The 13,569-nt window shown below is 45.2% G+C and overlaps 1 protein-coding gene across 2 annotated transcripts in view; it reads left to right on the forward strand.

Moving 5' to 3' along the window:
- Nucleotides 1-13,569, forward strand: part of CCDC170 (coiled-coil domain containing 170) — a 63,455-nt gene that overhangs the window by 34,196 nt on the left and 15,690 nt on the right. Inside the window, exon 6 of one of the 2 annotated variants that reach the window (XM_081140671.1) lies at nucleotides 7,202-7,519. The exons of the other annotated variant lie outside the window; for it this stretch is intronic. Within the exon in view, the coding sequence (XP_080996797.1) occupies nucleotides 7,202-7,519 (318 nt within the window). The remainder of the gene's footprint in view (nucleotides 1-7,201; nucleotides 7,520-13,569) is intronic. 2 annotated transcript variants of the gene reach the window in all.

The following is a 13,569-nucleotide window of genomic DNA, read 5'->3' on the forward strand; positions in this document are numbered from 1 at the left end:
ACAGCGTGGTCGTCATTTGCCAAGCACTCACCGTTCACACCGCGGTTGTGCTAAACGCTCAGAGAGTTTATATGCTTTGCTCAAGTTCACTTAATGGCAATTAAGTAGCAGCCCTGGGATTTGCACCCTGGTCATTAAATTATTATGCTTTCATCAGTAATTCCCTTCACTTGTATATTCAGAGCTACCTTCCACCTACAAGCCTGATGCCAAAAATTATTTGTTAGTGAAACAACAACAATGAGTAGCTGTGCAGATTTCCTCAGTGAATGAATAACTTTAATCAGTTATAAATAGTGGTTATTGAATTATCAGGCTTGAAAATTAGGAATTTAATATGTATCTATAAAGACGCATTTCTGAAGATGAGCAGAAAGAAATGAAAACATGTTGCAAGAGCACACTATGAAAAACAGAACTCATTCCTTTCCTTACATAAGTGTCTGTACTTGTAAATGACTGATGCAATGTTGCTCAGACTTTGGAAGCACACTCACCTTGGGACGAAGTTCCTGCCAACATAATAAAAATTGTAAAAAAAAATGTGGGCAATAAAAAATTTGTGGTCTTTAATAAAGTCCTCATTCATAGGGTTATGACTCCAAAGATTTATTACTGAAAAAGACTGTCAAGCGGTTTTCCTGACACATTCATGGTCTCAGGAAGAGTCTTCATAGTGCTTTCTAAAGCTCTGTTTTGAGGTAGGAAACTTATTTTATTAGCGAGGCCCAGGAGGATTACAGAGGTAGAAATATCCGCATGGCGGGTGCTGTTTCTACCAAATTCAGCTTTTCTGATTTTCTTAGTGACTCTACTCACGTTACTTTATGAAAATGTCCCAAATAAAAATACAGGTGGCTCATTATAGATAGGGAAATCTGTATGATTTAAAGTCCTTAGTAGTTGATATTAGAGTATGTTTTAAAAACTGTCAGATTGGCACCTTTTCTCTTGGTTCCCGTGAGACCGTCCAGCGTGGAGAGAAGCAGTCACCTTACCCACGCGAGCCCCGCACGCGCTTCCTGCAGACTCCAGAAGTTCAAATCAGAGGGTCAGAAAGCAAACACACGTCCTGGATTTCGAATGGCTTCTTTTCCTCCACACTGTCCACATTTTAAATTCTCACCGCTAGCGTTGGAGCTAGGGAAGAGCCCTGGTTTTGGAGTGAGGAGGCTCCAAGAGGACGTCTCTTCTGCTTTCTGGGTTTGTCATCCAGCAGTAGCCTTATGTACGAGGGAAGACGTCGGGAGTCACGAAGAGCGGCGCGGTTAGCAGGCTCTTGGGCATTTATCCGGGCTCCAGAATCACTTGGCATCTGACTTTACCCCTTTGAACCTCAGTGTCTTGTTTGTCCAATAGGAACATAATTTATGGATCCATCTCTTACAGTTATTCTTAGGATTGAATGATATACATACAGTCCTGAGGACATGCCCGGTACGTGACTGATGCTTAGTTTTCTACTTTCCTTTCCCATTCATTTACTGTTATCCAGGGATTAAGAGTACAGGCATATGGAAACAGTTCCTGGAAGTGAGAAATTATTAGGGTAAATTACTAAAGAGACTAGAGATCTCTTTACAGTCCTAGAATCATAAAGTTGGGAAGTGACCTTAAGGTCTTTTGGAACCCGGGTCCTCTAACTGAATGTGAAATAAGAATCATCTTTAAAATGCCCCTGTCTGGCTGGTGTCCCGCCTCTCCTTGAACTCCACCAGAGGCAGGGAGCTCGCTGCTGGGCCAGGAGGCCCACCGCCTCCTTGCCGTTCTAGTTGCCTGACGGTTCCTCACTGTAGCAGGTCAGGCTCAGAATCCCCATGATTCACGTCCACATCCCGGTTCATTCTTGGTGAAACGTCGCAGAATGAACGGGAATCCCTCCTCCTATGACCGCCCTGTGAGCATCTGAAGACACTTAGCACGGGTTCGTAAATCCCTTCTTCTGGCAGAACAGCCCGGGCCTTTCAGACGTGTCTCACTGGCACCTCTTTATCACCTGCGAGGTTGGGAGAATTCTAGCCTCTGGGAATCCAACTGAAAATAAACACTAAAACAACATCTGCTCGTGGAATAAAAACAAAAACTGTTGATAAGATTCCAAAGTAAAATTTCAGATGGTCTCTCCTTCCCCTTCTAGCCTCAAGTCTTACAGGTCTTGTTTTAACTTCCGATAATCACCACCACGACTTTAAAGTAATACACTTCTGTCCCTGATTCAACCGTCTGAGTTAGATTTTCTGCCATAAAATACGAGGAACTGAATGCCTCCTACTTTTTACTCCCTTCTTTCTCCTTCCCATTTTTTTTTAGTCTTATGGTATTCACATCGTCAAGGTTTTGTAATTTACTGCTGCTCGCTAACTATAGTTAAATCTTTCATTCTTTGCCTTGTGGCTCTGTCCGCACATTTAGAATAAAGTGAACAGCGTGTGAAATCCCACGATTACCTAACCGTGGTTATTACGGTTTAATCTCAGCGGCGACCGGAGCCCAGGCCGGGAAAAGGCCCCGGGAACTGTCCATGGTCCTGGGGGCGCAGCCGACCCGCCCAGGCCGGAGCCGGAGCCGGACCCGCGCCCGGGGCAGCTGCGCTCCCTGCCGGCCTGTGCGGACTCTGTGGGTAACGGGACTGTCACCCCAACGCTGAGGTCTCCTGTCTCCCAAGGGTGGCGCTGCCATCCGACGGCTCGGAGCTGGCCGCGGGCTCCCGCGCTTGGAAGCGAATCGTTTCTCCGCAGCTCGCCCCCCGTGAGCCCGGGAGCTCAGCAGACCCCGGGCCCGCGTCGCTTTCCCGTTAGCCCGAGACGCTGCGGGGTGAGCGCCCGGCCCCCGCGTCTTCCCGGGCTCGGGTCCGGCTGGCACCGCGCCCCCTCCCGAGCTCGCGCGCCCCGGGACGGCGGCGCCCAGGCCGTCCGTGGGAAGGGCAGGTTTTCTTTTTTTGCAACCCGTCCCTGAACGATACTTTTATAGAAGAGCAACGGGATGGCCCGGCCGGCGTGGCTCAGCGGTTGAGCATCACCTAGGATCCAGGCGATCGCGGTTCGATTCCCGCTCGGGGCTCCTGCCCGGGCTGCGCGCTGGATCCCCGGCAGGGGGCGCGCGGGAGGCAGCCGATCAGTGACTCATCGCTAATGTTTCTCTCTCTCTCTTCCTTTCTCTGAAATCAATTAAAATATATATATATATAAAAGATACTGTCCTTTCCTCATTGTATATTAAAATTATATCCCAGAACCAAATGCAAACTTCAGGCTTGGTTTAGTTCAAGGGAAACAGAAATAGCAGGACAGCACCTCCCTTACTCTAGGTACTTTAATTCTACTGACGAGCCTAAGTTGTGCGTGTGTGTTCGTGTTCATATCACTATGGACAGACCTTTAAATGGACCCAAATCCCCCGGGTGTTTTCAGAGTTGCCCCCGTTCTGTCCCATCTTCCTTCCACTCTCCCTTCCCGAGATGATCAGAACTGGCAGCTGCTGGTGCATATTTGTGGGGAGATTCTCTTTTGCTGTAGGGACAGATGGTACGAGACGCATGGTTAGGCACCTGGCTTTTTTCACCAACTGTGTCTTGGAGAGCCTTTCGTATCAGTGTATAAAAAGTTTCCTCAGTTCTTTCTAAGAAACCATAATGGGGTGGATGTCTCCTATTTGTTTAACTAGTCACGTATCAATGAATATTCATGTAGTACCTAATCTTCTGCTATATTATAACTGAATAACTTTGCACTTACCTTACTTTCCATATTTAGTAATCTACAGGTATATTTTTAGGACTGGAGTTGCAGGGTCACAGGATACGTGCATGTTAAATTTTGTTACACATTTTGGTATAAATATGTCCCTATTATACCTACTCACACTTCTACCAGCAATGTATGAGAGTGCCTGTTTGGGGGGATTTCTGAGTTTATTCGTTCACCTTAACTGCAGTAGATAGGTTTGGATGAATTAAGCCGGAGTCAGAGGTTTTCCACCCTGACATTAGTCATTGTATTTTTGAGAGGCAATTTGATCTCACACATATCCAAATTCATGTAATGGCTAGCAGCATTCTAATAGGAATCAACTGTGTTTTCAAAACACAAACTTTTGAATGGTTTCATTACTTAGTGCATTTAATTGGCAATTAATGCAGACTATGCACTTAATTAAGAAGCTAAATCCAATGCCTAAATCATATTATTTACAATTATCGTTGTGAAAAGTAATTGCAAAGAGATCATTATTCACTTGTTGGATTAGTAGGACTGAATCTAAAGATTCCTTAATTAAAACAAATTCAGTAAAGTGATTGCAGTCACTGTCCCTACAGGGCCTGACCTCATTTGCAAATGTGGTTTCTGCTGTGTAGGTCAGCCCTGACTTTGCTCCGAGGGAGCTACTTGTTTCCTGTTCTGCGTGTCACTGTGGTCTGACAGCAGTCTCCAGGTCCTGGCCCTCGATACCCATGTCACATTACTTCAGCGTAGCCTTGAGGTAGCCATGCAACCAGACTCCACTCTGGCCGCTTCCTCCTGATAGCTCTCCAGATAATTGCATTTGTAGTCTGAGGACATCTGTGTCCCGCAGATCAGCCCCATGCGCCTGAATTCTGCAGTGCTTAATCAGAGCACCGGGAGAGTGGCTGTCCCCAAGGCCTTGTCACTGGCTCCCCAATTCTGCATTCATAGTGGAAATAGCCACTCGTTCACTGGGCTGAAACATGTCCAGGAAAGAAATCAGACCCGCCGCTTTGTGCCACTGCATCCCATGATCCCAGATGAATTTTCTGATTTTTACTGGACGTGTGTTGGTGCTTTGGATTTGTTCGAGGACTGTTTTGGTTCTTGTCTATAAGGCAATGAGACCGCTGTCTGATACTGAGATGGAGAAAATTCCTTGGAGCTGTAATATTTTAACTGTGTTTACTGGTCTCCTGACGTCAGTTGCCAGTTGGCTAGTTTACTCCAAACTGATAGTAAGTCTATAGTACTCAAGCTTGGTTAAAAACATATTGGCCATGGAAACTCCCCTATTTTGCATTAGGGGTTTTCTTTCAATATAAAAATGAATATGTAATATTCTATAGGGTTTTAGCACTGAGGAGATTAGAACTAATTAATTTTTATCCCTGCATCCTCGAATTTAGGACCTCAATTTTCTAACCACACATCAGGATTGGAGTTTCCAAGTAAAATATAGGCCTCATGTGTTATCATCAGCGCTGATACTGGTTACTGTAATTGAGCAGCTATTGTATTACCATCTGAAAAGACATCAGTAAAGTGTTAAAATATTGTATTTGTGATAAGGAGTCCTTGACTCTTTACTTGAAGGGCCAAAATTTAATCAGCAGCAGTAGTGGGGCTTCTTTGCAGGGAGGACTAGTCTGGAAGGGGAATGGGGATCCTAAGCTGCTGCCAGGACCTTGAAAAGCAAAGCATTTCACAAAATAGGTTCCGTAATTACTTTAGTTATTACCTCTCTGAAAGGCCAGTCTTCTAACTGTCTCTCCTCTCGATGACTTTTATTTCAAATTGATGCCTGAGACTTCCTTGATTTAAAAAAAAAAAAATCACCAGAAAGGAAAAAAAAAAAAAAGTAAGACATTTCCTTTTTTTAAAAAAATAAAAAATTAGGACATAGCATTTCAAGTAATATTTTTCCTGTCTCCATTCTGCTGCTGGAGATAAATTTCTTTTAAAGTTCAGTTTTAATGCAAAAGGCATAACTACATTTTAACCAGCAGCCTGATGATTTCTGGCTGGTTTAGATGTAGAATCTGCTCTTCCAAGGTATTGTTTCTCTTTAGTTGTTTTTGACCCTAACATACTATTTTTAATAAAAAACACAGTATTCCTATCAGCTAAGTAGGCTGCAATACTATAACAGTGCTGGTTAACCAACTGCTTAATCTTATTTAAGGTGAGCACATGCATCTTTTTTTAATTAAAATATATCTTTATTGATTTCAGAGAAAGGAAGAAAGAGGGAGAGAGAGAAACATCAACGATGAGAGAAAGAGTAATTTTGGCTGCCTCATGCACGCCCCTGACTGGGGACCGAGTCCACAACCTGGGCATGTGCCCTGATGGGAATCGAACCCCGATCGCCTGGATCCTAAGGCGACACTCAACCATTGAGCCATCCCCAGCCGGGCAGAGCTCACACATTTTCGAACTTGATGTCAACAGGTGTTGATTTTTTAAAAATGAATTTTAAAGATGCCCCTTTTATGTCTCTTTGGACCATTCTAGATTATGGTAAATAGAAATAGGTACACAGGTAGCCTTCCCTATGCCCTTTACTGTTTTTATGACCCTAATGATACATATTACATTCTTTAAAATTGTGATTCTCTGGATGGTAGTTTATCTCTCTCTACTTTGAATTCTCCCACCCACCAAATGGCTTGTTATTTCGGCTCCTGTCTTCAGGTCCAGTCTTGGTTTGCCTTTACGAGAAAAGGGGATACACAGCCAATGAATATTGAAAGAAGGACCTTACTGTCCTTTATGCAATGATGTTTCGGTGAGAATGCTTGTGTGTTCTTTAGAACAGTATTAAGGAGACACCTCTATTTAATAAATTTTAGTGTCTAGCTAGGACTCTGAGGGTTCACCATTTATTCAGAATCAATTTCCCTGTCTAGCAAGCTTGAGAACACGTGGTTCTGTAAACAAATAGTGCTAGATGGCGATTGAATCTACTGGTATGTGAGTCAATGATTTGCTTTTTGTTAACTCTTTCCAGAAGTTCACATATAAAAGGCTTATATGTCAATTTTTTTTTTCCTAGCCCTGATATTATATCTCTTCTCTTCTCCTTTTTTTTTTTTCCCTCTTTTTTTAAAATGATTGATTGATTTGAGACAGAGAGAGAGGGAAAGAAACATCAGTTTGTTGTCCCACTTATTAAGCATTCATTGGTCGAGTCTTGTATGTGCCCTCACTGGGGATCAAACCTGCAGCCTTGGGGCATATCAGGATGTTGCTCTAACCAAATGAGCTACCCAGCCAGGGCCTATATCTCTTCTCTTTTTTAGACACCTACATTTACCTAACATAGCCTGTACCATTTAATAACTTTATGAAGACATGGTAGGGAATTTAGATTTTAAGATAGAATGAAGATTTAACCCTGATTCCTTGAAAAGTGAACGTAGGTGTCCCTCATTGGCTGTTAATGTTTTTGTCTTCATTTTATGTAATTGTATTAGGACTTGCTCAGTGCTGTCGAGGCAAAAGAAGCTCTTGAAAGGGAAGTTCAAATCTTCCAAGAAAGGCTGCTTGCTGGCCAGCGAGCCTGGGATGCCTCGAAGCAGGAGCTGAGCCTCCTGAAGACAGACTCTTGCGAGTTGGAGAAAAGGTTGAAGGCCAGCCTGGATGCAGCCCTGGCCTCGCAAAGCCAGCACGCCTCCTTTAGGGAGAAAATCGCAGCCCTCCTGGGGGGCAGCTCGCGCATGATTGGGTCCACAGAGGAGGCCGTTTTGGAGAAGATTCGAGAAATGGGCAGCCAGGAAGAAAGCCAGAAAAGGGTGAGTGGGGGTGGCTGCTTACGGGCCTCTTCAGGACAGTAAACTCATTCATGTAGCCTACTCAATACATGAGTTATCTGAGTGAGCTGAAAGAATCATTTCAATGTGGTTTTCTTACTTTCAATTACGTATCATACTTACAAAGCCTGGAGAGCCTCTCACGTGACTGCTCACTACACTGTGGGTCTGCAGTCAGACCCCCGAGGCGGAGCCTGTCTGTCGCACACTCCCTCACGCCAGGTGTGACCTTGGGCAGGGTCCTGAGATTATGGCCCCTGAGGTTTTGTTCACTCACCTTCATACAGGGACAGCCCACAGCCCACACCCCGTCCTTACCTGAAGCCCCTGGGGTCCAATATGTTTTTGAATTCAGCATTTTTCAGAGTTTAGAAAGGTAATAGAGACGGCAGTCTTAGGCGTTCCTCCTCGGTGGGGCCAGGGACAGACCTCGTAATCCACCACATGGATCACTCTCAGCCACACCTGTGAGCAGCCCCACCACATGCCGTCCACCCAGGTCATGCAAAGTCTCATGTTGCTTTAGGTCAGGGTTTGCTGCCAAAGCCGGTCAGGTCCAGCTTTATCGGTCAGTGAGTTACCAAAAGCCTGCCAGTTTTCAGATGCTTTTGGATTTTAGAATTGCAGATATGGGTCCCTAGACCTGTACCAGTATCCATCTCATAAGGTTATTGTTTATTGTAAGCATTTAATGAAAAGCAAATTATTATTAAGTCCTTCACACACTGTCTGACAAATAGCAACAATAAATATTAATATTGTTGCCCTGGCTTCTTCCCCCCTCTCTCTTCCTCCTTCCTTCTCTCCTCCTTTTGCTAATGTGTTGGCACCTAGAAGCCTTTTAGGGGACCCACTGAGCAGGTGGGGAAAAATGAATTAATCCACACATACGACCGAAGCTTGTTTAATTTTGTGATCGTGTTTATACTATTAATAAATCTCATGCTCTATAAAGCTTTACTTAGTCAAGTCAACTTCAGCCCAACTCTGTTACCACCAAATGCCAATTACTGAAGTTCTAATCAGTGAGGCTTAAAGTGAGTAATATCCAGATTCTGTGTGTCATTCCATCAGGAACTGTTTCTGCTACTGAGTTCGTGCTTGCTCAAAAGGAGAAAATGCACATGTCCATCTTTTAATGTTCCTAAGCATTTTAGAGTGATCGTTAACCCAAAGTTCAGGGTTAAATTTCCTTTTGCAATGTAACATTTTAAATTCCCTTAAAAAAAAATTCTCCAACATTCACATGTGCTCTGGGAGCAACCCTGGTGGCCCCTTTGTCCCGTATGGGATTCTCGTTGTGGACGCAGAGAGCTCCTCCTTGTGAGGTGTGAGGTCCGGAGAGCACTCAGCTTTCCTTGTGACTACACAGAGGCACCGGGTGGGGGCAGGAGGCCGTTTGCGGAGCCGAGACAAACTTCATTAGGCTGTTTACCTTCAAGAGGAATAGATGCGCTTCGATCGCTAGTGGCTCTTTGCCGTTTCATTTTATTGCTTCCCTCTCCTATTTTCCCGAATGTTCTCCTGAAGCTGTTTTAATTCCGCCATGTGAAACGTGGCATAAAATGGTCAGCATGATGTATATGTTTATTCTCTAAAGCAAAATGGTATAAATTGGTTAAGCTGGATGGTCTTCCCCCACTTCCCATAAAAATTAGAACGATTCAGAGTCTTTTTAGTGCCTTTGTCTGCCTTTCCTACCCTGTGATTTTTTTTAATAGCCGCTCTTCCTATTTAAAAGCCTGAAATCAAGCATGGAGCAGCCTCTTGTGTGACTCATCTCCAAGGAGAGTCAGGAGAAAATGGATTTCAGATATTGTCTTAGAGACGTTCCTGAAGAATGGCAGCTTTACACACTGATGAGTGGGTTTGTTGAGGAGGCTGCACCCCCTGCCAGCTGCCGTGGTTAAACACACAGCCAGAAATGGAGTGATACCCACGGGGAGGCCCGCGGTGGGTTCGGGCCGGGCCCGGCCAGTTCTCTACTTCACGGCGATGCCCGCTTTCTGGACGTTGCTTTTCTCATGGATCCTCTTGTTCTCCATTTTCACTCCCCTGTATCTGCAGTTCTCGGTAGCATTCAGGACACCGCCCACACTTTTTCAACAAGCCATTTCTGCTCACTCCTTGCTTTTGTGGTTCTCACGAAGTCTAACATTCTTTCTTGAAGGCTTTACTATATACCCTAGAGCAGAGTTTCTCGGCCTTGGCACTGCTGGCATTTGGGCTGGGTGATCATTTGTTTTGGGGGCCATTCTGTGCATTGTAGGGTGGTCAGCAGCAGCTCCGGACTTCTCCCCAGTAGATACCAGTCGCTTTGCTTTTCTCCCCAACTTTAGAGAACCAAACATGTGTCTGCACGTTGCTATATGTCCTGGGGGGGTGGTGGTGGTGGTGGTGGTGGTGGTGGTGGTGAAATTACTCCCAGTTGTAAACCACTCTTTTAAAGAAATGTTCCACTGTGGGTTTCCAGGAATCCTAAATGAGTATTTCGATGTTATTTAGCCTTGAACTTTCAGGACACTCGTAACAGGTGTTTTTGAAATGACTTCTTGCACAATGACAGAAAGTTGCGACATTTTCAGGTTTTAGGTTTGAATTTTGAGGCCAACATTTTTGTCTCACTTTTAGACGTTGCTTCACTGGCTAATCATCTGGATGAGAGCTGATTATGTACAGGGAAGACGTGACCGTGATTGATTTCTAATCCCTAAATTAAAGACAAAGTAATACAGGCTCACAAACATTTATCTAGACCTAAGCTCCTCTGTTCTGCTTTATGCACACCTGAGGCTTCATTGTCTCCACTGGCGTGTTTCTCAGCCGGCGGCTCTGTGGGAGCTGTGGGGACCCAGCCCGATGCCTGGAAGGCCCTGAGGTGTGCTCCACAAGCCCCCCACCACCCTTCTGGGTCTATCATTCTGCTCTGTTCTTAATCTTCTAATCTACTAAGCCAAACATTTACCAAGAAGCTTCAACAGACTCTCACTGACCTTTCATTGTCCAAAATTGTGTCCCATGGTCACCCCTGGCTACAAGGGCATTGGAGAGAGTGGACAGATACAGATTTGGGCTCTTCCAGCCCCTATGACATGTTAATTTCCTAGGATGACCGTAACAAAGAACCACAAACTGGTGTGTTGCGGGGGGTGGAGGGGGCACTTAAACAGCAGAAATGTGTTGTCTCACAGTTCGGGCGACTAGAAGTTCGTATCAAGCCGTCAGCAGGATTGGTTTCTCCTGAGGCCTGTGAGGGGGACCTGTCCCCTGCCCCTCGCCTAGCTCCTGGCAGCCTCAGGCTACCACTTGGCTCGTGGATGGCGTCCTCTCTGCGTCTTCACATCATTTCCTTCTCTTTGTGTGCGTGTCTGTGTCCAAATTTCCCCTTTCTATAAGGATGCAAGCCATATTGGATTGGGGTCACTCTGATGACCTCATTTTAACTCCATTATCTCTGTAAAGACTCCATTCCCAAATACAGTCACATGCTGAGGTACTGGGGGACTTGGGCACACCTCTTTCTGGGGGACCTAATTCAACCCATGACCAAAGCTGACGCCCACAAAGGTGGAGAGGGTGGGGCGAGCCACTCGACAGTCGGCCACGCACTGACGAGAAGGAAGGAGAATTTGACCGCTGTTACACCTGGTTCCTGATAACTTATTTTATATATTTCTTAAGTGAAAATGATAATGCGAATAATCAGAAAAGAGTGGTTTAAGTCCAAAAGGCGCTGGTCCTTAAGTGACCCAAGTGCCCTTTCTCTAGTTTAGAGCTCTCGTGTTTCCATTTGGTTCAAAGTTAGCGCAAAAGAGCCTCTTTGGTGAAATCAACAGCCACTTGTCCCTGAGAAGTGAATTAATTCTCTTAGGGCATTATGACTTCCCTTCCAAAAACCAAGCTGCTTGTGTTTGAAGTGTAACTCACTTCAGTGCCTTTTTTGTTTGAAAACAATCGAGGTATATATTCTTTGTTACATTCCCCCTGCCCTCCCCTCAGTTCTCACCTTTTTCTGGTGTTGAAATCCCTGGCACATTTTATCCCACAGAAAATCAGGGGCATGTTAACAGATGATACCAAGAAAAAGAGGAGACAGGAAGAAAATGACACGTATGTTCATCCAGGCATTGGCATTTCATGTTCCCAAGAATGGAGTCAGATTGGAACATTAATTTATTTAATATATTTATGTAGATTAAGATCTGAAAAAACTTGGTGGTATCACATGCACTGAGGCCTTAGTAAGCTTATGAAGCTGGGTTCTGGGGTGCATGGAGTTTGGGGAGGTTCTCAGCTGCTGGATCCTCTCTGGACACCAGGATCTTGGGAGAGCAATTGGTAGAGACTACGCAGTTCAGCCATCTACAGCGTGGTGGTTTTATTTTATTTTTTAAAAATTTATTTATTTTTTAAAAAAATATGTCTTTACTGATTTCAGAGAGAGGAAAGGAGAGAGAGAGAGAGAGAGAGAGAGACATCAGTGATGAGAGAGTCATTGATCGGCTGCCTCCTGCACGCCCCCAACTGGGGATCAAGCCCGCAACCTGGGCACGTGCCCTGACCGGGAATCGAACCATGATCTCCTAGGTTAATGCTCAACCACTGAGCCACACCGGCCAGGCCATCCTGATGGTTTTAAAAGTTACACTCTGCCAAATCTTCAAGGTCGATGGAACACTCTTGGGTTCACACAGGGTGAGGATTCAGGACAGACCCTTTCACCTTTGATTCAACATGTTTGTCTCTCACTTGTCCTTCTCAGAAAGACTTCTAGTTGAAAAACAGGCCCTACGGGTTGAAAACAGTTTGAGAAACACAACATAGGACATAAGACACTTCCCAAAAGGTCCCTTTAGCTCTTTATGACAAGGACATAGAATTGATTGAACCAACACACTGCCGTGGAAATACTGCTGGTAAAACGTGTGTAGTGTGGTGAACTTCACTTGGCTCTACATACTGTGCTGCTCAAATTACCTGAATTAGCTCACCTGTCATAGCAAAGTCTACACGTTTCCGAGAGCTTGATTCATTGCTTCGGCTCACGTGCTGGTAAGGAGTAGGCTTGGAACTTGAAAGCAGGACTGTCTGATGCCTCAGTCCCTGTCCCACGGTCGGGTCTACTTTAGGACGTGTGCTTCCTTCAGGGTCATCACCCCCATGGCCTAGCTTCCTGCAGTTGCTCAAGGTGTCATCTTCCAACGGGAGTCTTTATGGGTTGATTTCCGTGGCAGACCTGGCTTTCCTCTGGTCTGCGTGTGCTCTCTGTGGCCGAGTGATGACCCAGCTCTCCATCTCTCCAGCTGAGGTTTCCCGTGTCTCTGTTCTCTTTGGTGTCACTCTCCTCGCCAGGTCGGCTGTGGGATAGGACCAGGGTCTTCAGGCAGAAAGGCTCATCTCTTACATGAAGTTACCTGTGAGACCACACTCACTGCTGCACAGAAATGTGCTTGACCTGGTGTAATATAAGATCATTAAACAGTCCCCAGGAGGCAGTATCTTGGGGATGTTCATTGTTTTTTTTTTTTGTTTTTTTTTTGTTCATCTTTATTGATTTCAGAGAGAGGACAGGAGGGGGAGAGAGAGAGATAGAAACATCAGTGATGGGAGAGTCATTGATCGGCTGTCTAGCCCGCAACCCGGGCACGTGCCCTGACCGGGAATCGAACCCCGACCTCCTGGATCCTAGGTCAATGCTCGACCTCTGAGCCACGCCAGCCGGGCCGGGATGTTCATTGTTTTGTAGGTTGCCTTGTGTGTTGTACTGAGCATACCTTTCTCTTGCACTGAGAGCAGATCTATCATTAGTTGAGTACCAAGGGTGGGAAATATGAAATGATGACTTTCAGGGCTTCATGTTCTGTAACGAAATTTTTCCTGGAGAAATATAATTCTCTGGATGTGGCTGAGCAGCCGTCAGATATCCGATTTTAAGCACCTACAGAGGTACTGAATGAATTGAAACATAGCCCTGGGACCTTGAGAGCCATAGGAGTACAAGGTTAGAGAGTTTAGAGGTCAGGTAGTCCAGC

Source organism: Miniopterus schreibersii (genome assembly GCF_964146895.1).
Source record: "Miniopterus schreibersii genome assembly, chromosome: 6".
NCBI lineage: Eukaryota > Metazoa > Chordata > Mammalia > Chiroptera > Miniopteridae > Miniopterus > Miniopterus schreibersii.